At 53.1% G+C, this 24,401-nt stretch overlaps 7 protein-coding genes across 7 annotated transcripts; 3 read left to right on the top strand and 4 right to left on the bottom strand.

Moving 5' to 3' along the window:
- Positions 1-4,348: 4,348 nt before the first annotated feature.
- CkaCkLH20_12831 (uncharacterized protein) lies at positions 4,349-4,656 on the top strand (the record flags this gene model as incomplete). The annotated part of the gene is made up of 2 exons (XM_038895543.1): positions 4,349-4,516; positions 4,573-4,656. 2 exons carry the CDS (start codon positions 4,349-4,351, stop codon positions 4,654-4,656), a joined length of 252 nt encoding a protein of 83 aa, XP_038739105.1.
- A 740-nt stretch (positions 4,657-5,396) lies between these two features.
- On the bottom strand, positions 5,397-6,068 carry CkaCkLH20_12832 (uncharacterized protein; the record flags this gene model as incomplete). Its single annotated transcript, XM_038895544.1, has 3 exons — positions 5,397-5,649; positions 5,700-5,770; positions 5,826-6,068. The coding sequence occupies 3 exons, from the start codon at positions 6,066-6,068 to the stop codon at positions 5,397-5,399; spliced, it is 567 nt and encodes a 188-aa protein (XP_038739106.1).
- A 728-nt stretch (positions 6,069-6,796) lies between these two features.
- CkaCkLH20_12833 (uncharacterized protein) lies at positions 6,797-8,668 on the top strand (the record flags this gene model as incomplete). Its single annotated transcript, XM_038895545.1, has 1 exon — positions 6,797-8,668. The coding sequence occupies one exon, from the start codon at positions 6,797-6,799 to the stop codon at positions 8,666-8,668; it is 1,872 nt and encodes a 623-aa protein (XP_038739107.1).
- A 463-nt stretch (positions 8,669-9,131) lies between these two features.
- Positions 9,132-9,791, bottom strand: CkaCkLH20_12834 (uncharacterized protein; the record flags this gene model as incomplete). The annotated part of the gene is made up of 1 exon (XM_038895546.1): positions 9,132-9,791. One exon carries the CDS (start codon positions 9,789-9,791, stop codon positions 9,132-9,134), a length of 660 nt encoding a protein of 219 aa, XP_038739108.1.
- A 528-nt stretch (positions 9,792-10,319) lies between these two features.
- Positions 10,320-20,055, bottom strand: CkaCkLH20_12835 (histidine kinase-like protein; the record flags this gene model as incomplete). Its single annotated transcript, XM_038895547.1, has 5 exons — positions 10,320-11,130; positions 11,180-14,293; positions 19,052-19,472; positions 19,527-19,673; positions 19,731-20,055. 5 exons carry the CDS (start codon positions 20,053-20,055, stop codon positions 10,320-10,322), a joined length of 4,818 nt encoding a protein of 1,605 aa, XP_038739109.1.
- A 770-nt stretch (positions 20,056-20,825) lies between these two features.
- Positions 20,826-21,317, top strand: CkaCkLH20_12836 (uncharacterized protein; the record flags this gene model as incomplete). The annotated part of the gene is made up of 1 exon (XM_038895548.1): positions 20,826-21,317. One exon carries the CDS (start codon positions 20,826-20,828, stop codon positions 21,315-21,317), a length of 492 nt encoding a protein of 163 aa, XP_038739110.1.
- Positions 21,318-21,554: 237 nt separating this feature from the next.
- Positions 21,555-22,430, bottom strand: CkaCkLH20_12837 (uncharacterized protein; the record flags this gene model as incomplete). Its single annotated transcript, XM_038895549.1, has 1 exon — positions 21,555-22,430. One exon carries the CDS (start codon positions 22,428-22,430, stop codon positions 21,555-21,557), a length of 876 nt encoding a protein of 291 aa, XP_038739111.1.
- Between the last annotated feature and the right edge of the window lie 1,971 nt (positions 22,431-24,401).

Below are 24,401 nucleotides of genomic sequence, written 5' to 3' on the forward strand. Positions count from 1 at the left end.
AGTGAGTAGATCCCCATACTCGTGTCTTTTAAACTTCTTTGAGAACCTGTTAACTGAATCGTCTGCAGAATGCGAGTTTACGCAGCACCGCTGCTCAGCGAAGAAGCCGGCATTGCAACGCTCAGTTCTCAAACACAGATTAATCAGGCATTCGAGTGTCTGAGAGACTGCTCACAGTCACAGTGGAAACCTGAACATTCATCAACGGTCTCGATTCTCGCTGATCTCATCCAACAGTCTTATGATATCTATCTCCGACAAGCAGACTCCTCGAGGATAAACTCTGCTAGTAGAGACTCGGATTCAATATGCCGAGTGCGCCGCTTCAAAGAAACCTTGGAGTCATTCCCGACAGAGTCTCCTGGTAGACAAGTCCTCATCTGGGCGACCTTCGTTGCAGCGTCGGACTCCATACTGGAAGAACACAAACTATTCTTCGCCAATGTTTTGAAGAGCTTTTATGAACGTAGTGGCTTTGAGAACATCCTCAGGGGTATCGATCTCCTTCAGAATTTATGGGCGAAGAGGACCTCTGGAGAGAGATGGATATCCTTTCTCCCTCAGGGCAGAGTTTTCATCATGTAGGGTAATTCCAAGGGTTCCCTCCATTGCTCCGCCACCTTCTCTTCTTTGATGACGTCTCAACTTCCCATGTACTACGTCAATAGTCGCATAAGCCAAGTGACATGAGTGCTAACCAGGGAGAAATGAGATAACAATACGTGGAGTCGAGACACATGAGACAGTGAAAGGCTAATTTGGCTTGGCTATGAGAGCAAATCCTCTTCAACTGCCATCTCCGCTTCGATGAAGACATAATCAGGCCATGGAACACAACTCCAAGGGGTTGAAAATTGGGTTGATTGGAGCGCTAGAAAGATCTTGCCACATGTTTAGGGCCGCAGGAGTTTAGCTTGGACGTGGTGTAAACTTGGGCAAGGCTCTCGGGATCTTCTTTACGGCATGGTCTTGGTCCAATAATATCGACGGATGCTTGTCAAATGACAGACTTTCTTCTCATTTTGGAGCAGTGGTGGAGTATGTCTTGTGATTTGACTTCTCCGGCTTTGCAACCAGCCTCAATCGAAAGGCTTCGACGGTGCACAAAACCCTGTGTGTTTCTGAAAGGTATACTCTGAGAGTTTGACATTTTTTGGCTGATTACTGGCCAAACACACTGGAAAGCTTGGAATTGATATCAAGTCAGACATTCTGTTACAAAATGTCTTGGTCTACCGTCAGACGGTCCTTCTTGGGCATGCAGCTCGTAGGCTGGGCTGGACGTTTGACACCAGCAGATTGGAAGGCACACCAGAATTCGTGAGAACTAGGCTCCCAAAAAGCCACAATTTGGACTGTCGAAATGGCAAGGCTATTGTATGCAGTTGGCAGCAAGTGATGTTTTGATTACTTGGAACTTGGATCATGAACTTGCATGAAAAGCAAGCAACTTGGTGCGCTGCAACAACTTTAAGAAGGTGAGGCTACCGCGTATATTCTTGTTTATGTGAGCCCTTGAGGCACGCCTGTCTTCATTCCGTGTTTCCCCTAGACTCTGTTCACTGTATGATCATCAGCCTTGAGACAACCCCTCTGACGGTCATACAAGTACCGGCCAGATGTCTTGGCAGCTGACGGATTCTTTCCAACTAATTCGGCTCAGAGACATCTCCCCGCTATGATCATTTCGTTCATGGTTCATCCTTGCGTTCTTGCAACTAGGTAGTGAAAGTGATCTGAGACGACACCGGAAGTGGCCGCCTGTATCTCCACACGTCCTCTTGTCCAAGATGAGACGGATCACCACTAACAGGTGTGTTGAGAGCTTGAAGACATCAGGATCTAGATGCATACTTGGGTACCGCAGGACCACTTTACGGTCGACACACGTTTGCATGCATCTTGTGGCCCGGTCGTGGTATAAAATGAGTAGGTTACGCCAGACAGACCCAAGCTCAACTGCCAATCTTTTTGCAAATACCGTATACCTTCCAGCTTCCTCAAAATCTAACATACTTCTACAAAGATCCATTCCTTAATATAGAAAATTCATCGAATTTCCCGTCGTGGCGATCTTCTCTCCAGGCAGGCCACCTACGCAAAGACGTTCGAGTCTTATCATGGAGAAAGCGAAAGCTGGCGACGCCGACGGAGCGCAAAGCCCCAGACCTTCAACGAGCAAAGTGGGTAAATATATCTGTTTAGACCTGAAGTATGTCTAATTGAAATAACGCAGGATGAAGTTACTTTGAGTCCTGATACGGCAAGGGAGAAGAACGACCCCACTAAGGCTACGAAGTCCGACCACAGCACGGGACAAAGGGAGAAGGGGAAATACAGTGATGTCGTCGGAATGGTGCGATCATCGCTCATATAACTATCAATGACGAGGCCTTGCGTATGATCAACGCCAGATATCCATGGAGTTTACAAGTCGTTCTCACCATGAATACTTTGCGATATTCAAACAACGACATTTCGAGAGGAGCCATCAAAACGACGCGACCTAAAATCAGATCCAGACCTCGAGCTAGACAAAGAAATAGGCAGGATTTCAAGGTTCTGATTGGTCGATCATCTCTGCTCCCGGGAGCGCGGGTGTAGATCTCTCTCGGTCCGGCCCGGTCTCCCGGCTGGACCTGATGGCTGCCGCCACATCAAGGTAGAGAGAGAGGATTACTTCTTTGACTCTTGTGCTGCCACCTCCCCCGGGTAATGGGTAAACCTGCATAACAGCACAATTGATCGACAATAAACGGTAGTCTGATTAGTTTCCTTGTCTGGTCCATCTTTTGGTTCCAAAATCATCCGTGCAGTCTGATTTCAATTATCCCGCTTCACTGTCTCAACTGTGATCCTTCCCTCGATGGCTTCTTAGCTTCTCATTTCCCTGACAAATTCATGCGCTGTTTTCGACCCCTGCCCCGTGATTCTAGTGCGCTGCAAGCTGGCAATCTAGAGACCAGGTGGAAGCAGCCAGTCCCAGCCAGAGGGCATGCGAAGTGATCGATCTTTACGTTTGATGTCAACGATAGTCTGTTGAGATGGCGAGAATCAACCAAAGGCAGGTGTTTTACTGATTCGGAAAGAATCGAAGCTCATATGCGCATCCAGGTTCTCCCACTACAGTCCCGAGGTCCACATCCCGACAGTTGAAGCAACTCTACCCGGCCAAGGAACCAACATTGTTCTCAACCATGAATGGCCTCTAATCGCTTTCAAACTCTCGTGATATCTGTATTGTCAGTGGCATTGGCTTGGAAGGTAATACTCTCGATGGATCCTGAGGTGATTTCAATTGACGTGAAGATATCCCGTCATAGCGTATGATTTCAAATACTGGATACCCTGAGAAATTTGAGCTCGTTTTCGCGGACCATTGGTAGAGCTCGTCGCTTAAACTTTCTGTCATAATAGTTGCGACGCAGAGAAGTCCGTTGAAAGGTTGCTTTGGCTTCCCAAAGAGGGATCTGAATAGATTTGTTTCAGGTGAGAAATAACCAACGGCAGTTTGTCGTGGCAAGCATACGCAATTTATATGAAAGGCAAGGATATAGTCCGAAGCCAGGATATAAAAGCTGGTCGGGGAGTTGCGGAACTTCACAGGATGCCCTGGCTTCCACCGGAGATTCGGAACCGTCCCGGTCTCGGGAATGGCTTGTTCGGTGAACAATCATCTCCGGTTGGTTCCCAGACAAAGAACGACCCGCCGTCAATGGACGCTCTCCCATGGCTCTGGGCCCGGAAGTGATGGCCCCCATTTCTTTCACCTGCCAACCAGACAGCTGGAAACCAGCGCGACGGAGCCTCAACTCCGCAAAAGTTCTGGTCCCGCAGGGCGGCCGTTGAAACCGTTGGAAAATGTTGGCCGGGATCGATGCCATCCACTGCTTCGACGCAGTTGAGTGGAGGACAGGGAGACAACTTGCGGGGGTCTGGAGCCGTTGATCAGGGGGTCGAGACTGGAGACTCATTTCGGTAACTTGGCGATGGAGCCGAGGTGGGAAGTGGTTGAAGGCGGCTTCTCCCTTTTCATCCGCTCAGACACGAACCTCGCGGCGGTCGCTGCGCGTTCGATCTGCCAGGGTATTGACCGGCCGGGGCCAAGCCCATTGCCGATCGAGTTCCCGTGGACTCGTGGAGCAGCTTCGCGCGCAGTTAGAAAAACTTGTCAACAACATCATCAAAATCGCCACTGACAGCCAGAGAGAGACTTGACTTCCGGTAACTTGTCTCGCCAGATCGCAACCCAAGCTACGTGGAAGCATCCTGTAAGCTCTTCTTGTGCCGAATCAAAAGGAGTCACGCTGATGATCACTAGCGCCTACGATATCCAGATACCACCGATATGCCCACCCCCGAAGCACGAGCCGCCCGGGCGGCGGAGGAGCGATCCCGATGCTGGACTACGAACGTCAAGGAAGAGTCGGACCACGCGGATGAGACGGAACACCAGCCTACCGGCGGTAGCTTCTTGTCCGGGATCACTGTCACCACCGAGATCCTTATCAGCCCTGTACGTTGGTCTCAGACGAGGGTTTGGCTAGAAGAGATGTACTGACGAAAGCCTAGCACGAGGACGACTCCGAAGCGACAACAAATGCTGAAGGAACAACAGAAGGAGACGAGAAGAAGACGGATGGGAGCCAAAAATGAGGTACGGCGATGACGATGAAGACATAGCATCCATGTGCTTTTGCTTTTTGAGACCTGTGTTGGCAGGAACAAACACACAATATCCAGCGCGTACGTTTGTAATACACATTGATTAGTTTTTTTCCCCCTTTTCCCTATCTCGGTATGGAAGTTCCGATATTTCCATCACCATACTCACGAGTCTTCTTAAAGCATATGTATTGCCCAACGAGGGCGAGAGCACCCACGACTACCTCTCCCGCTCGCGTCTGCGAAGTCCTAGCAGCCGCAAGTCCGAGGCCGATCACCAACTGCATGACGGACCCTAACGCGGCTGTAAACTCGCAAACCTCGTTGAGGGGAACATAGTTCAATCGGAACCCGTGCCAGAGTTGGGTCTTGTCGAGGAGCCATGAGAGGCTGCAAGGTTGATCCCATTCAATACCTGATGCCGATTCAATGCGACAACCAATCAACGCAGGTAGACATCACCGCTGCATTTCCTGAAAAGGGAAGTAGATTCCCCAATCGCGGTACAGCGAACGCAACCTCTCGGATTGCAGCGTATCCATCGACGTCTTTCGAGTTCTCCCAATGACCCTCGAGTATCTGAATCACCATCTCGGCATCCAAGTCCAGCACCAACCTCGAAATCCTCCGGGGAGGGCATCTTCTAAACAGTCATTCCGTAGCGGGAGTGAACCTTCTTTTTGGAAAGGTGGCCATTTTCTCGTAGCATTTAAGCATCTTACAAGTCAGCGTCATTCCATACCAGCACGTACCTTCTGAGGGCACCTGACGTAGACCGTCTTCAGATCGTGCTCGCTGAGCTGTCCCGTCTTCCAGCGCAAGTCAACTCGAAGCTCTCCGGTCTGGTGGTTGCGCCACAGGGTGCACTCTTTCACGTCGTCGTCCCAGCTGCCCAACGGGAACACAAAGATGTCGCGCGGATGATAGATTCTGTAGGCGCTCCTCTTGTGGAAGTACTTCGCAAGCTCGTTTGGTGCATTCCTCCTATGTTGGATCAGCTCGGCGCCTTGTCAGCGGATGTAGCCTGAACTGACTGCAGAAAGTCTTGGTTCTCCTGGGAATCCTTCTTGTCGCCGCGCCATTTCGTCCTGAAAAACACCCGGCCCTGATGATAACAGTTCAGCAATGATGATTAGTGAATGTGGGTGTAGAATACGTACTCTGTCGTAAGAATTTCCGGTGACGGCTTGGATGACCTCGATCTCGACTTCCTCGAGCTTGGGGTCCTCGGACTTGACTTTCCGCTCAGTCCCGTCTTCAGGAGAGCGGAAGCTCAAGGCGTCGTCGACCTCCTCGCGCTTGATCTTCTGCCGGGTCACCTGTTGCGGAAAGCTCGAAGTGTCGGCTTCTTCGCGCTTGATCTGCTGCCGAGTTTCGTGTTGAGAGGCATTGAGCAGTAACATTGTTTGGCGCCGGGTTCGTGGAGCCATCCCGACTTGGCGGCCCGGGAGCCGGGCGGCGGATCGGTCGGTGTCTCATAGGAACGACGGGCAATCCGACGCAGCAGCTGCCGCGAGGTGGAGTAAGTATGGGTAAATCTCTTGAGAGTAAGGTTGTGATTATGAATTGAGAAAAAAAAATATTATTGTCTTGTTTTCTTTCTCCGTCATTTTCCAGCGCGTGCGACTGACACTGAAAGAGAGGTGTTCGGCAGGCGACACCCCACCGACGGCCCCGAAGCGGCCCCATCACAACCGAGCCAATCAAAGACCTTACGCGCAATCGCGCCGTTGCCGGGATGGCGTCTTATCTTATCGCCTTATCGCCCCCCGAGCGTTTCCCTGGACGTCACCTGCCTTTTTCGTCTGCATTTCATCTTGCGAGCTTCATTCATCTCCGCATGTGCCGTGCCGTACGGTTCTCCACGGTTATTTTCCCTCGCAACTACTTCTCGCTACCTCTAGGCCTATCTCTAGGCCTATCCTTGCTGCTGTTAGCTTTGGTATTCTCCTTGATATCCGGTGTTACCCCTGAAGTATTCGACCAGGAATAATAACAATAACCGTGAAGTGGTGTACAACCGCGACGGTACAACCCGCCACCCGCACCATGTCCTCATAAAACTCCTCGCATCTCCAGAACAACATCTCTGGTTGCCAAGGGCGCCCACTTCCCCGCGTCAGTATTCACAATGGCTAGTGCAGGACAGCGTCGTCTGCTCACGGCCTTCGTGGTCGGACTCGTGACGTCGGTCTGCGGCACCGTCTTACAGGTCCAATCCGACGACCGTTCCGACTCGCGATATGTTAGCTCCCGGAGCGAGATCAAGGAGCATCGCCTGGCCAAGATGGGAAGGCTCGCGTACGACATGGAGGTCGCTATGCCCTCCTCACTCACGAGTGCCCCGTTGCTGGAATGCTTCCAAGTCGCCCAGCCCGTCCTCGAGCCGTCTGCGTCTGGTAAGGCAGTCACGGTGACGTTGATGGAGCACCAGTTCGCCAACAGCTACGGCTCGCCTTTCGTGGGGGAATACACCCCGCCAGACTTCGATTTCGATCACGTCGTCATCAACTTCACCGTCGAGGTCAGGGGACGCCAGTTCGATCGCTGGGGAACGGTGTACCTCGACAACGTCAACATCTTTTCCACCTCCACCGCGGAGCCGACACCGAACGGCATCACCTGGACCTGGAGGAAGGACGTCACGCCGTATCTGTCCCTGTGGAAGCAGCCGCATACGCTCATCTTCCAGCTCGACAACGTGATCACGGACGTCTACACCGGACTGCTGAACTCCACCTTCACCGCGACCTTCTTCAAGAGCGGCGCGCAAGGAGGAGCACCGCCGGCAGATCTCATCATTCCGGTCTCCGCGAGCAAGAGCCCCGCCACCACGAGTTTCTGGACCTACCCCGAGGAGAACGCCACCGCGTCGGTGACGTTTCCGAGAAACGTGAACCGCGCCGTGTTCTCGGCGAACGTGAAGGCGCAGGGAAACGACGAGTTCTGGTGGAGCAACGTGCCCCAATCGGCCGTCGACGCGTTCGAGCCGGACGCGGGGACGTACCCGGGATACTCCCCGTTTCGGGAAGTCCAGATCTCGATCGACGGGATGCTGGCGGGCGTCTACTGGCCCTACCCCACCATATTCACCGGAGGCGTGGTTCCGCAGCTTCACAGGCCGATCGTCGGGATCGACGCGTTCGACTTGAGAGACCATGAGATCGACATCAGCCCGTGGTTGCCGCTGCTCTGCGACGGGAAAGAACATACTTTCGGCATCAAGGTCGTCGGTCTGGTCGACAATGGCGAGACGACGGCGGCGTTATCGAACACGACCGAAGGAAGCTGGTATCTCGTCGGCAAGGTTTTCTTGTGGCTCGATGAGGAGGGCAGTGTTACGACTGGTACCCTGGGAACAGTCACGACGGAGCCGAAGATCGCGTTCGAGCAAAAGCTGACGCGGAACGCGACCGGTTACAACGAGACTCTGGACTACAAGGTGTCCGTGAAGAGGGACTTTGGCATTACCTCGACCCTGGTTACGAAGAAAGGCAACGGGACAGCCACGTGGTCTCAGAGCCTGGAGTATTCCAACGTGGGCGGCTTGTATTTGAATGGTTACGGAGGCATCAACACGTTTCTCACGACGGGAAAGGAGAAGGCAGAGGTCGCTGGCTGGGATTACGAGACGAGCTTCTCGTACCCGCTGTTTTGCAACACCACGACACAGTATCTCCCTGCGGGGAACCTGACGCTGTGGGCTCAGCTGGATCAAGCTCTGAAGCTGGAGGTGAAGGGTGACGGGGTGTTTCCGAGCGGCGCAGAGGCGTTCACGGGGGAATGGGATGGTAGCCTGCTCGATACGGAGAGGAACGGGACTGCGAACTACTCGCGATATGGGGATAACACCATCACAACTGGTGTCGGTCGCACGCATCAGATCTTCCATTTCGGCGGGTTGAAGGGGGAGACGGCGAAGGAGCTATACTTCCGAGACGTGGCCGCCTTCAACAACAGCGTCGTTTCAGATGTGGAGGTCATAGGAGATCTCGCCATCTGAGTCAAGGCACGCGGTGGTCAGAAGAGGTGATATCGTTACTCGGTTTGCTGCGTTGTATTACGCAGCTGAAACAAGAATAGTAATAGTAGTACTAGTCGTAGTATCTTGAATCTCCTTCTTCCCTTCTCCGTCCTTGATTGCCTCCACTTCTCTACCAAACTTGGGAAAGAAGTTGGTAAGCTAGCCGTGGCTCAATCATTTTGAGAAAAACCACGATGGTTGCTTCTTAAAAGCCTGGCTAGATATCCATATCTCGAATCTCGCCAAGACATAAGCCTCGCTCCAGTAGTTTGCCGGACAACTCTTGCATGTGATGGGGAAATGTCTAAGCACTCCTCCTCGTATCAACAGTCGCTACAACAATTATTCAAACATCCATACAATGATGAGCCGAGTTTCTCTGGCATCCCTGGGTTAATCCATCAGCAGACATCACCAAGAACCGTGCGGAGCACATACCCCTTCAGTCCATCTCAAAGAGATACCTCTCCTCGCAATCATCGCAAAGCTCCAACGCCATGATGCGCTGGCTCGTGGTACAGTTGACGTACTGGTTCACCAGCGAACACACCCGGCGCATGTTGATCTCGTCCATGAGGGTGGGCCGCTCCCACGGTCTCCGGGCATGCTGGACGACCAGCTGTATGATGCTCCGCGTCCCGCCGGGCGCGTGCCAGACCGAGGTGTGGTTCCTCTGGAGCCGGTGAAGCGCGCACGTGGGGCAGCCCCTGTGATCGGGGATCAGGGTCGCGGCGGGGGACGCCGACGCCGGCGTGGGTGTGGGTGCTGGGAGCGGTGACGGGGCGAGACTGGGTGGCGTTGGTCCGGATCCAGATCCAGATCCAGAAGCGGGCGAATCTGACTCCGGGACCGAGGTCGGAGTCGGGACCGGAACTACCAGCGGCCGAGGCGATAACGACGCCGCCGATGCCGATGCCTCGGGACTAGGGGAGCCGGAGCCGAGGAGGCCATGGCGGGAGACGGGCCGGTTCACCGAGCCCTTGAGGTCGTGCAGGGAGGTCGAGACGAGGTTGGGTGTTCCGGAGGAGGAGGGTGTGAAGCTGTCTCTTCGCCTGTTCTGCCCGCGACTGAAAGGCTCTCGCTCGTTCTTTAGACGTCCCATTAGTTCCAGTGGCGGAAAGCCTGCTGTGCCAGGCCAAAGCGAGCAGCAGCAGCAGCAGCAGCAGCAGGAAAAAATGTCGGGAGGTCGACGCACGCCCACGGCACGTCTGCCCCTGAGCGCGGTGTCGGGTCCACAACTAATTTCGCTTGTAATCAACGGCTCTTCCGAGTCCACCTGCATCCGGGTTTTGAGTGAGGTTCTTGCCTGCAATTGAGCTAGGAATTGACTTGCTGCGTGATGTTCCGGCGCCGATTGGTAATTCGTGATCGCGAATATAGCCTCATGGGAATTCTCTGCCTTTGAGACTTCTCCTGTCCTGGACATTGTGCGTCTGTGTCGAGAGCGCTGCTTTGCAACCATTTGTCAAGAGCGAAGTCATGGTTCCGGGGGCTATCCATTTGGCTTCTTGGTATCATGAGCTGTTACCCTCCTGTTTCATTAATCATAATCCATAAGGCTGACGAGAACATCCTTTCCTAGCTTACAAAATGCATGCCCTCTTGTCGACTACCGCTGGATCAAGCACACTTATAAGATGCCCCTGTTTTCCAGTATCTTACTCAACTCTTTGAGTTTCACGGGCTTCGTCAAAAACAGGTCTATGCCGCTGGCGAACGCTTCCTGCTGAGCACTGGTCGAAGCGAGACCCGTCAGCGCGAAGATGTTACAACGCGATAACTTCAGTTTCCTCTCGATGGCCCGGATCCGACGTGTCGATTCAAAGCCATCCATCACCGGCATGGATATATCCATCAATATGAGTCGGAACTGGTCCGCAGGCTGACCAGCCGCGGCTTCGAACCTGTCCAATGCTTCTTGCCCATTCGTTGCCGTTTCGAATCTGTGACCGAATTTCCTCATGTACGAGGCCAGAATGTTGATATTGATCGGGTTGTCGTCCACGAGGAGGAACTTGGGCCCGCCCCCTCGATGCTGTTTGGACGGTTGATCGAAGGATTGCATCTGCCTCGACGTCATAGGTGAGTTATTCTTGGGTCGTTCCGGGAGGACACATTCTTCCTTCTTTGTCTCCTTTGAAGAGTCTTCGGACTGTTGGCCATTTGCCCGCTCATCCTCCAACGCCCGAGTCACCTCCTGTCGCTCTTCTAATATCTTCCGCTCTTCGGGGTTCAGATCCGACACAGAGTCCACGACTTCGCCAGAGCTGCGCGCCTGCGCTCCCGTTGGTAGCGAATTTATTTGCTGGGGAACGTCAACAATAGGCGTTGCGATGTTGTCTAGCGATAGTTGACTCGGAGTGGGAATGCCCGAGGATTGCAATTTGATCCATCGCCGGAAGCTCATCAGAAGAACCTTGGCTAATTTTCTTGGACCAACACTAGACCGCGCGTTAGCAAGCATCCTGGTATATGTTCGATGGTACTTACGGCTGTGAAATGAAATCGAAGCTAGCGTTTTTATTCGAAAATCTCGGAGTCGTCGCTAGTCGACGCGCGATGAGGGCATTGCGACAGATGACCACTACAGGCATGGACACGCGGCCGTGGCGATGCTCGTGCAACAGCTCGTCTACAGAGGCTTCGGTTGATAGGACCAAATCCGCGAGAACTGGCTCATCGCTGGAGGCTTCGACGACGTGCATTTGTAACCAATCCATGCAGATGTTGGCGATGAGCGCTCCTTCGCTCAAGGTCCCCTTGGTAAGATCGTCGTCCACTTTCTCACGCACGGCTTGTTCGGTGGGTAGCCCGTGGAGCCGGACCCGAAGACCCTTCAACTCACTGACGAGGGATTCGAATTCGTCAAAGCCTGCGGAGCCTGGATCGCCAGTCGGGGACGGCGTAGCTGAGTATGTTAGGGGAAGAACCACCGTGACCCTCGTTCCGTGATTGACCTTGCTCCAGACTTGAATAGACCCATCCAGCTTGGAGACGATCTGATGTACCAAGCTCAGGCCCAAGCCTGTTCCAGCCGACAGACTGTCTTCCTGCGAAAAGGGTGTGAACAGATGGTTGTGAAGATAGTCCTCGCTGATACCACGTCCTGTGTCTGCGATGATGATCTTTACTCCAGATTTGATGGTGGGCTGCCCCCCATCTGTCGATTCCGGCGGGATTCGAAGTATGCTGACATTGATGAATCCTTTGCTGGTAAACTTGAGCGCATTACCGAGCAGGTTCATGATTATGCGACGGATTGCGCCCGGCTGGGTGTGAAACGCCCAGGAAATAGCTGGACTGATGTCGAATGTTACGGGAACATCCCCAAGGAACATGAGCAAGTTCCCGTTCTTACTGGTTCGGACGGCGTTGTGCTCCACGGCTTGCATGCTATCAAGTCGTCGGATTGCTTGGATCGCGTCGGCAGTATCTGTGTGGTCTCCCGACCTGTCGTTGACCAGATGGGCAATGGACAGACGCTGGTAGCTGAATCCAGCACAGACGCTCTCGACGACCTCCTCAGCCAGCACGTCAAGTTCAACGTCGGACATGATGCTCATCATTCCCGCTTCGATACTGAGTTTATGACCAGAGCCCCGTCTTCCCGCTCTGCCGCGTTCACTGTGACTCCTCGTACCCCTGACGGTGACACTATCGGGAACACTGTGCTTTTTCGTCGGTGCTGCAATGAAGTTGTTGATCTTGCTCCAGTCTAGAAGATGGTCGATGGTTTCCAAGAGCGTCCGGCCGCAGTTTTCAATGGAGACCAAGGTCTCACCTTGGAACGCATCCAAAGAAGTGTCGTATAGTAACTCGGCCCCCAGTATGATGCCGTGTAACGGAGAACGTAATTCGTGGGATATCGAATTGAGGAGATCCGTTTTGGACTGTTCCACCAGTAAAGCACTAACGCGATCAACTTCAGACATGATGACGGTACCGAAAGCTCGAAGATAGCTAAGCTCGTCTTCAACGGTGAAGGTCCGAGTCGGATTCTTTGTACAGACGAATCCGCCAGCGTACCAACGCTGTTTGTTGACGTCCCATAGGGGGATCAAGGCCACGCTCCGAGCCCCGGGGAAGATTGCCGCAATGCCTTTGCCTTCATTTTGTCGAGAGAATCTATTCCGGGGCCGTTTGCGAGGTAGTAGGGCATCCTTTGTTTGGTCGGGGACCAGTATTGTCTTGTTGTCTTGTTCCGATTCGGGAGAAACCGTAGCAGTTTCATCGCCTGAGGTATCGCTGGACTGAATCTCGCCGTTCTCGTCAATGCTGAAGATCTTCCCTTGCGGATAACGTTGCAAAAGCTTGTTGAGGAATCTGTCCGATACGTCCGAAAATGCTCGAGAAGGTAAATCCCCGTCAATGCTTGAATCCGACGAGCTCGAGAAGCCGAGGATTCGACAACTTTCCTCCTCATCTCCATGTTCAAGGGCGCCGTTGCATTGTTTTGAAAAGTTCTCCGTTTCGTCACTGGATGAAGAGGACGCCGATGACTTGCTAGACCTGGGCGATTTCGGATGACGCGGCGTCGATCTCGCCAAACCCCCGAATGAAACGATGGCAGCATCCAGAAAGAGCACGCTCTCGACCTCAATGGCTTCTCGGACGACATTGGCGGCCTTTGAAAAGATGTGTCGGATCTTAGGCTCGTGTGGATGTGTATGGGCGAGACCGGACACGGATCGAAGGGACTTTGTGGGTGTACCAGGCACAGTCAACGGGCTGGGGCCTGGCCGTAGTGATGGTCGAGACTTGGTTGTCCCGTTTGTAGAGGGTGGCTGTGCTGATGGTGATAGGTAATCGGCCTGCTCTTCAGCGCGTCGGTTATCGGATTCTTGCTGCAGATGTTGCTGGGTTCTATTCAGACCGCCCTCTCGCGAGACGTCGTCGACGAAAGACTCGGGGTTTTCGGTTACTGTCCGACCGGACAGGGTGGTTTTTCCCTCAACAAAACTGCCGACTCCCCGCACCATCCTATCTGCGCGACGGTGGCTATCGTTCCTCCGCCTGGATTCGAGATGGTCCATGATGGCGCTAGAGATGTCGCGAATGAAATGCATCGAAGTTTCGTCCAGACCCGGGCGGGGCTTGCTGTCGAAAACGCAAAAGGTGCCAATATCGATACCCTTTTGCGAACGTATTGGGACGCCTGCGTAGAAGCGATTCTGGGGCACAAGACGGCTACAGGCTCGTTTTGAAGACCTCGGATCTATTGGGATGTCGGAAATGATTGTCACGGGGGGTTGGGCACCATCCGAAGAACTCTCTGCTGAAGGGTACAGAGGAATGCCAAGAGCGAGCTCGCAGAGGCCTTCTTTCCGTGGGACGGCGGTGCCGCAGAACAGGAGATGCTCTCCGGTACCGACATGATCAACTTTCGCATTCGGGGTCAGACGGAGAGAGGGGGTAGCCTCGGCGACGATATACTGGTAGTTCCTGTCAAAGAGAGAGATCAAAGCACGGGTGCCTTGAAGACGCAAGACGCCGAGCTCAGCAAGTGCCGTCAGGATGGGATCCGGGGAGGACCGCAGCTCCGACGAGGGGATGAGGCCGCCAGCATCGTTGCGGATAGACTGCGCAATCAGAGCGGGATCATATCTGATGAGCGGTCAGTCTAGAGCGTGATATCACCGCGGACCGAGTTGACGGGACGGTATCTCTGGGCAACGGGCAACGGGCAACGGGCATCGGCATCGGCATCGGCATCGGTATCGGCGTCGACAGGCCAGGCCGGGGGCAGGTCTGAGTGAGCGGAGGAGTGACAGACGAACCTGAAAGTTTCCCGTTCACGGCGACTCTCCGAGACGGGTTGACGGGCCGGGAAACTGTCCATGAGCGTGGAGTGGTAACTTTTCCGAGACAGAAGGCGAAGGTGTGAGGCAAGATGGGCGGCCTTCCCTTCCGTCAATCGAAGGCGAAGTGAAGATCTCAGAGCAGCTAGCCTTAAACCAGAATGTTCACCTTGGGGCGGGTCAGTCTCGAGAGTTTCAAGCGACACGAATGAAAGGGCAAGCTGCGCTGGCAACGCGTCCACATCGGAAGTCCATGGTAAGGTAAGGTAGGTTATGCGCCACCGGGGTTGGACAAGACGTTCAGGGCCGGACTGAGGCTTGTGATAAGGTAAGGAGGGAGGTATCCGTAATTAGATGTGGCAATCTTTTTCCCAACGGTCCACGCCTGGGCCCGTCTCCGGCCACTTTTCGTCGGAAGAGCGCGTAGCACACATGTCCGTAAAGGCTGAGTGAGACCTGACCTGAGGGAGGGTGGGGGGTTGCGATGGCAGAAACTGGAAGGGGACGAATGCAATGAGATTGAGGAGGGCAACAAGAGGGAGCCAGAAAGAGACAGAGAAATGAGCCGACGATAGCAATGCCAGGCCGGTAGTAGTAGTGGTGGTAGCTGTAGATGACCATATTCGTACATCAAATGGGCAATCACTCACCTCAAGGTATCTGCACCCCACCGGTACCCGCGACGCAGGTGATGAACGACAGCTAGTGATGGCGGCGCTCCATCCGGATGAGACGGGAGTTTGAGTAATAATTTGGTGGTTGATGATTGAGGACTGAGGACGAGGTCGAGGCGAAAGGTGTGTAGGTCGTCGGTAAGTTAGATCGGTAAGGCGAGGGTGAGGCGGACAGGGTGGACGATAGGAACCCAGGTCGAGAATGAGACGGGAAGAGGCAGCAGCAGCAGCAGCGAGGGGCGAGTGGCTTGCAGAGCGGCTTGCAATGGAAGAGGACAAAGAAAGGACCCGACGTGAAATGGCACCTCAGAAACGAAGGCTCGTGTTTAGGTAAGGTAAGGTAGGGCGGAGGAATCGCCGCACGAATGAGACACCCCAAACGATGCGACCTAGAACCCCTCAGCCGCTGTGTCCCGACGCTCGCTTGGATCTAGTGGCAACTTTCCTTTTTCTCATATTTTCTGTGCCGTCCAGCCTTGTTAACGAAGAAAAAGACGGCGCGGTCCAGCCAGAGAGACAGGCGGTACCTACTGCAGCCGCGAAAGCTAAGGTAGCAAGGTAGGTAGTAGCTGCCGTCGGCCTTGAACCTGTGCGGCGAGGGCCTTACCTAAGGTGGTTGGTTCACTTATTCGCGGTACGTACTTCTGCCGCCCTCCACTACTACCTAGGTATCTAGGTACCTCAGATCCCCAACGGATGAGTCTTGCGGGGGACTACGGCCTGTGAATGGCTGAAGTGGACAGTGCGAAAGTCTTAGCGTGGGGTGATGGACTTCTAGCAGCAATGGCATCCCGTCCGAGTCGAAGCAACTCGCAACATGCAGAAAGTGAGAAGGTGCTTGCTTTCCAGCCAGCCTGAAAAGCCTAGACATCCGACACGCCGACGCCTTGCACCTAATGAGTATCTAAATAGTAAAGCCTTGCACCAGCAAAACGCCATCTTTGCTACAGTGTCGTCTCACAGTGTTTGGTCCGAAACAATCAGAGTCCGTGCTTCTCCCATGCGGCTACAAGGTACCGTAAGAAGCAAGGCGTCATATCACTTAGCTTTTGTGGATCCGGGCCTGGACCCCGACAGGCCAATCTGCCCTGCCATCTGTATTGCATTAGATGCAGATTCAAATTACCGGTGCATGCTTGTGCACATTTCACAAGTACCACTCAAGCCTGTCAACATTTTTCACTTTGTTATATACGAAGCAAGAACACTGTTTCTCGACATGCATGTGAAGACCTCTCAAGCTGCTTTGCATCAGTGAGTGAAGAAGCGTATATGATAATTAAAGTGCTTAACTGCAAGGCGGGGAATAGACACCCCCTGGACCCCTGGTCCCCTGCCAAGACCGGCGCGAAGTTCTTCTCTCTAAACGGATAACGCGGGGTCCGGTATTTGCCTGCTTCCTTCCAGGTTACTACTGTTGGCTGGCCGCTAATCGCAGAGTGACTTACCCACTGTCTGTCTGTCTGCCTCAAGAGAAATGACGAGAAATGACCGTCTTATGACACATGCAGAGAGAGCACATTTCCAAAGTCATACGTCAATATGACCATCGTCAGACAAGAGAGGGGGGAAAAGCCTGAAAACAGGATGGAAGATGCTTTCCTTCGTCACCTTTCCTTGATTCATCTCATGTTCTGGTTCTGGTTCTCGACGAGTTGAATACCGAGAAATGAATATCAGAAATGAATATCCATGTTTGCTGCGGCCACAGCCAGAAAACCCATCCATCGCTACCCAATGTAACCACTAATACCTTGCCACTCACTACGCTTACACCGTGGTCACTGGTCCGTCACCCCGGCAGGTGTTCGACCGCGTCCTCCCGATTGCCAGAGTCGATTCGCTCCTCCCAGTCCGATCTATAAATCAGCAGAGCCGGCCGGCCATGGCCATCCTAAAATGCCTGCAGCCCGTGTGGCTGGTGTCCACAACGACGTGCCTCTCAACGGCCACGGAGCTGTTCCGCATCATGCATGTGCTCTTGCTGCCGTGCCCGGTCTGCCGGTATTTGCGCCTTGTCTTGAGGACGAACGCCTCCCTGGGTGGTGGCCTTCTGATAAGACGCCGGCCTCCCACCAGCAGCAGTTGACCAGGATGACGTCCTGGGATGACGGCAATTATCACCGAAAAGCGGGCATCTATCTTGGAACCACCCGAGTAATGACAACAGGCTCAAGTGAATTCATTTCATGTACTATGTTGGATATCGTGTAGGCCCAAACACCGCTTTAAATACGATACCCTATTGTCCGTCATAACAACACAAACAGCAATACGAAACCCTCCCATCCCAAGCCTCAACGCCAAAAACCCTGAAGCGGCGCTCAGCAATCAACTGCTGGCAATGGAGCGACGCTCAAAGACAACTTGCGGCTTCGGCTGCCGTTTTGCGTAGAGCAGGCCGCAGACGTTGCAAAGCGTCGCGAGTCCTTCTGGACCCATCCGCCATTTCGGCGTGTCTATGCAACTGCACATGGAGCAGCAGGGCTCGTACTTTCTCCTCTTGTTGTTCTGTTTCGCCGTCTTGGTGGTGTTGGGCAAAGCGTAGGAAGACTGCCCCCTGTGTTTCCCGCCGAAGTGCCTCGTGGGTTCCTCAAGGTGAGAGAACTTGCCAATGTCGCGAGCAATGTCCGCCGACAGCCGGCGCATCGTCAAGAGCAATTCGTCTCTGGTGGCTGAACTCCGGTCAAGAGGGAAACGGGCGTCATGCGCGCCGAGATCGCCGCCGGAGTTTTGAGATAGGCGCTGGAGTTCCCTGGCTGCATCGTTTATCTATTCGTGTAGAAGGCGGGTTAGCTTCGGATCTTATTGTTACTGGACTGATGCAACTCGAAACTCAAAAGATTTGACAACTCGGTGAGAAAAAATGAGGGGGAAAAAAAGGAAAATCGGAAAAGAGGATTTGAAAACATACCCGTTGGAAAGTGTCTACCTCCTTCAGCATCCGCAGCGGTGATGATCGAGATGGCTCATTTTGAGGATTGGTATTTTGGTCGTAACCTGAAGTCGACAAAGAGGCAGGATCGTAGGCTTCAACGTTGTTGTCTGGCTGCAGCTGCAGTGGTGTTGGTAAGGTTCGGAATTCACTCCGGACAGAGTCCGTGCCAGTCATGGTAGGTTCCTGGTTGTATGAGTGCCACTGCCACTGGTGGAGACGGACGGCAGACAGCTAATACTGTCTTGAAATCTGCTTCCTGAATCGAGATGGAGAAAAAGCGTGCGGGATGGGAAAGGGAATTCTAAAGTCGATGTTTGAAAAGGCGATTAACTGGGGAAGGAAAGGGCGCAAGGATCGAAAGAAAGGCTTGAGATCGAGCAAGAGAGAGAGAACGGATGGGAACGTGGAACGTGGGAAAAAGCTGGCGGCCTGCCTCGAGACCCTGAAAATCGCAAGTACGAACCTGTAGGTACCTTACCTCCCCAGGTACATGGGTACACGGGTACAGCAGGCGTAGTGCGTACAGTAGGTGTACCTACGAACCCAGCTCAGGGCACCAACAGACCGGGCCCGACGTGCCCCAGGACCCCGAAGACCCTGGCGAAAACCTCCATGCCTAACAGGGCTCTCTTCGCTGCGGACCTTGGCATCATTTTATCCCCGCCGGTTCCTGATTGGCGGCGACAGAGCCGGAGTCGAACCCGTCTACGAAGTACCTACTGTGGTACGCCCGGAGATGCATAAACCACTTGATTGTTTAACATGTACGCAAGTATCCCACTCGTGTGATTTCACAAATACATCAAACCACGACACCGTCCCCTCCCTGTACAGTTTCGTTACCTACACCAACAGCATCTGAACTGGACGAGACAGTCCGCGGTTGAATCGCCAATTGGTGTCCCAGAATACCTAGGTCCCTTACCAAGGGCGGGGCCCAAGTCGACCACACCCACCAGGGCAGGTGCGCATCGCTGTCGTCAACGTCAGGGACTCAAGGACCCCGTAGAGGTATGGCATGAAGTCGTCAAAGGATAGAATGAGCGCGTCGACGCCCGTGCGATGGAGCCGAGGTCGCTGGGGGTTGAACGGGTACGCGTCGGATGGTGACACCTTGACGTCGCTGGCTTTGGTGTCAGCCTCCGCCTCGGCCTCCCAGAAGAGATAGCTGCACTCCACGTCGGTTGCTAGAGACTCCAGAGTGCCGTCAGGGCGGGTGGAGACGTCCCAGCTGACACGAGACGTCTGGTCGGTGACGGAAGGTTCTGTAAGAGGCCACAGAGTGGTGAACTTCCAGTGATCTGAGAGAGTAACGTAGACGGAGACTGAGTCGAGAGGAGTGGGTGACATGAGGTAGATGGCTGGCTTGCCACCTGTGAGTCTGAGTAACACGTGCATGGTACTGTAGTCACAAATCGCGTAGTCACGCAAGGTTTTGTCATCACATAGCTGCTTGGCTGCAAATATAAGACGCTGTTGATCAGGTGGAGTTCCTTCTTCGTCCTCATACATCTTCTTGAGGTCCAAGATCGTCATTGAAGGCGAAATCCGAAGCTGAATGATCTTTCCTGTCACTACAGAGGGTTATTAGCACAGCAATCAGCGATTCAGCTTCAGGCTGAAGATCTCACATGTTTTGATGCGCACGTGGATAGGTGGCTCCATCTGCGAGATCGGGATTCGTCGGATGCGTTTTCTCTTCGGCTCAGCACACTCTGCTTCTGCTTCCTCTGCGTCAGTCTTTTGGAGACGAAGGACGCATTTGTCGGAAACAGCGCTGTAGGCCGTGGGATCGAGCTCGACTTCCTCAGTATCGAAGGGAGTGGTCAAGTGGATGACGAAGTCGACTTTGTCAAGACCGAAGTCTTCATTGATTTTGCGAATCAGCAAGTTGTACGAGTTAGGAAGCTCGATCAGTCGACGGCGAGTGCCGAAAACAACTGTGACAACGGGCATTGCAGTGATGGGTGTTGTTGAATCAGCGATCTAAGGGAACGAATGTGACGAGAGAGAGAGAGAGAGAGAGAGAGAGAGAAAGGAGAGGATTTGCGTGAGCAAGCTTGGGACAAGAATAAAAAGAAGATGAAGGAATCGAAGCCGCCCTCTCCTTAAAAGGTGTCAGGCGTGAGCGACAGTGTCGAGGAAGAGGCTGGAAGGTACCTTATGGCAGAGGAGAGAAGTAACGGAAAGGTACGAACGAGAAACTTCAAACAGGCAGGTAGGCGGTAGGAACCAGGCAGAAACTTGATTCAGGCACAAGGAAAGACATGAAATTTCAGGAAGGTACGACATGTTACGGTATCTAGAAACTTCCGTCTTTGTCCCAATGGAAGCTACGCGTCGCCAAACAGGAAGCTGTCACCGTTTCCCAAAATGAAGAAAGAGTAACCACTGTATGAGAAGGAAACGGAACCCACGCAAACCGCAAAGATAACCCTAGAGGTGATGCTATCGATAACCTGGAAATATCTACCTTAGAAAGAGACGGAACTACCGAAGCGAGGATCGAGACGGCTTCCGTCATCATCGATAAGCTCAACAACGTCAACAGGAACTTCACGCGTATTCGGCCATCAACTATCGCCAGGTCACACCACGATTTTGCCATTTCTCACATTTGTTCCCCCTACCTCAAGCACCACCACATTGGGTTACAACTTCGAACCCATCTCTAACTCACAAGGTACGGCACCAAAATCAGTCTCGTTCACATCTCAATTCTGACAATGGCAGAAATCCGAACCATGGACACCATCCCTCGCCGCTTCATCCAAAAATGGCGCGCCAACCCCAGAGCCCACTGGATCACAGACGAAAAGCTGCTTACGTACATCAACACGCGCAAGGAATCCTGCCGCTCTGTTGAGCTATTCGAAGAGCTCGAGAACGCCGAGTGGGCTCAACGCATGCGTGCCAAGTACGGTCCCCGAGCTGCTGCTGCCGGCCTCGCAGATGACCTGCAAGCCGCGACATCCTACAATGGCTTCACCACACCGGAGAACTATCGCGGATTCCTCCAAATTCTGCAGGAGCTTCTCGACGGACCCTACATCAACACAAACGACATGGTCAAGTTCGCCGACTTCGCGCGCGAGTGGATCGAGCGGGTCTTGCGCTACGTTCTCAAGGTGAAGGAGGGTCGGATCGTCGTGGAGCATGATTCGGAGGATGTTTACTTGATGGAGGAGGGAGGCAAAGACATTGAGGACTTGATTTAGGGCAAGTGTGAGGGGTTGGCCGAATCCCGTTTATTTTCGCGAGAGGCCGTGGCAGACGATATTGGAGTTTTGAGGACAATGGGAGCTGAACAGAATGGTCTATGAGCAAGAAAGCTTGGAAATTGAGGCATTATCTAAGATCCAAAGCCATCCCACTCCATTGCTCTCGTCTATCTTGGGAGAAATATCTTGCTCGTGGACATACAACACAGCCAGACCCGCAGCCATGGTGCCGTTTCATTTGGCTATCGATCTATGCCATTCAGTCATTTGCTGACTGCCCGAAGAATGGGCCTCCCGACGAACGAAGTATCCCGCCCGACTTGATCCTTCACCTGGCGAAACAAGCTCCTGTGGGCTCACCCAGATATCTGTGGCGTGTGGATACGTTCTCGAGGAGCAAGATGCAGAGATGTCCTGGTGATGTCCCGCGTATCTTGCGGCCCAGGGCGCATAACCCTCTTTTTCCACATCTCGAAACCCGTCCTGTGGTACCACTGCGCTGCTTGACCCCTCAGCATCATCCAGAAATCGTTTTGCCGAAGGCATAACTTTCGACTTGTGCCCAAACTGTTGCCTCAACATCTGAACCGCACGCTTCGCGTTTTCGACGGTGAGCAGAGGAACTGTCCCGTGTCGGCGGTAGTGGATGGCGCGGACGAAGGCGCCACACCGATCTGGATCCTCGTCTTGGTACCAAAGATAGATTAGGGGGAGGTGTGGTCGGTGTCGTATCCATAGCTTGGTGGCCAGCGCCAACTGAGCCATGACGGTCCTGCAAGTGCTCGAGGAATCTTGCCATTGGAGCGGAAGCCATTCTTGCTGATCCCAATGGATTGTCAGAAACCGTTCTAGCTGGGCTTTTGTGGCCTGTTTGATGTTGAGATCCAAAGTCGGTTCGTCGTTCTCATATCCCTGGTAAGGGAAGTACTCTGTGGCGCCGTCGGCGGTTTGCTCATAACTCGAAAGACTAGAAAAGCCTGGCGAGATCTCCAGCTCTGAGACGTCGTAATCAGGGTCCTGGTCTGAAGTCAAGACCGTATTCCACCAAGATGAGCCCGCGGAATTGTCGACTTGACCGGTGTTGATGTGGAGCATCGATGTGGTTGCCATCTTTGCTAAAGGTGATCAGAGTGCTTGTAAAGAGTTTGGTATCAACTGCAGTCCTTGTGGTTGTATGAGTACAGAGCTCATCGTGAACAAGAGTCGAGATAGGTGGCCGGCGGGCACGATTAAATGGTTTCGACTTTCGTCTTGGCAGCATATTCGGACTCGTTCAGTGCGGCGTTTCCGAATGCGAGGTTTCGGTGCGGAATCTTTCCAGCCTGAACTCCTCACATGAACATGAAGCAGTGAGATAAGATGCGAAATAAATGTGCAAAAGATACCAGTCACTCATTGTCTTGGCCTCCCTTTCCGGTCCTTTCGATGTGACCAATCATGAGCTGCCTGAATGATCGCATAGGCGCAAACTCACACGAGGATGTTTCCTCACTCGTCAAAATGATGGGACATCAGACTTGGAGGGATGTCTCGAAGGGACCGGAGGTGGTTCCGGCTTGTGAGCCAAGAAATGGGTGAAGAAGAGATCAGGGGGCGTGAAAAGGGAGAAACGTGTGTACGTTGGCCAAAAGACACCGCCTTCCGCCAGTTCTGTGTCGATCCCATGGTTGTAGGTGTGACGGATATGGGGGAGTTCATCATCTTTCGGAGAAACATTGTCTTGATCTCACTTCAGCTTTCTTGTTTGGCGACACAGCCAAGCCGCGGAGGGAGACATCAAGTGGGGTTGTACAATATCCTGCGTGCCGCGTCGCTGGTGCCCTTCTTAGCACCGACCGCGCGGCTCGAGGTTATGTAGGGTGTCAAGAAGTGGTTTTGAGGTAAGACGACTCAGGGCTGTTCCTTGCTAGTACTATGGCGGCGGTAGCCAGTTGGAGATGTGACAGTATGTCACTGCTACACTGATGGTATCACTGGCGGGCAATTTACCGGTATGAAGACGGATTCAAGCGCAATATGCCTAGGGAGCAGGGTGCGTTGCCTGCCGGCGCGTCTAGCAGCTGGTCCATCAAGCCTCCTGAGCTTGCCAAGTCTTAGAGAGACATGCAATGACTCTGTGCAAAGTGGCCGTGAGAAAACGTTTTCTCATGTAGGTCCTACTGATTTTCGTCTATCCGGCCGAAAATTCGATGGATGGCATTTCAAAGATTTAAGTCCTCCTACAAGCATTGCATATCTTGTGGGGACTTATGCAAACTTGGAGTTGCTCAGACATAGACAGACTGTGGCAATACTTCATCTAGCAGTGAAGTTATCAGTAATTATCACAGTCATAAACGAAAATGAGAAAACATCAAGCCCTGCCAACCATCCAGTAAGGGACCACAACGCCGGGACGGTCACAACTTTGACCAAGGCGGACCCTGATCCCAAGGCCATGGCACAGGCGCACTTAGAACGTCCCAATCCCGTGGCATAAACGGCCAAACATTAAAATCAAAAGTCCCTATCAACCCGAATGACTTCTAAGACCTGCATGAATGAGGTTCCAGACTTTTCAACCCATGTGTCATTGGGACTCAGCCTACGACTGCTCCCTGATATGTCACTGACAACTTCATCCCGTCTCTTTCGAAGTCTACCGTTTGGTAGGCTCTGATCCTCCAAACATCAAGGCGGTACTCTCACGGGACAGATGTCCTGCTCCGGTTGTGAAGTGTCTAGACGCGTCATGTCTGCTGTATGTCTCACTTCAAGGACTACAATACAACCCCTGAATCATTGTTAGCGCGGTACGTATGTTGCAGTCAGAATAACTATCACGGCAATATAATTGCTTATGTTGGCAGTTGTTAAGAATGTTGTTCTGGAGGTAGTTTACTCATGTTTCACTACAATAATTCAGGGGGCATATTGTACTCCGATGCCAAACCAAATCTGACAAGGGACCCCCCCCCCCCCTGTTGAAAAACGCTGACCGCCCTTACGAACCCACTGGACAAGCAATGTCTCAGTCCTGATTCCTCATCAATCGGACTTCGGAGCTCGCTCCGTCTCTGGAGGGTCTTCGTGCTGACGTGA

Source organism: Colletotrichum karsti (genome assembly GCF_011947395.1).
Source record: "Colletotrichum karsti strain CkLH20 chromosome Unknown Scaffold66, whole genome shotgun sequence".
NCBI classification, from domain to species: domain Eukaryota; kingdom Fungi; phylum Ascomycota; class Sordariomycetes; order Glomerellales; family Glomerellaceae; genus Colletotrichum; species Colletotrichum karsti.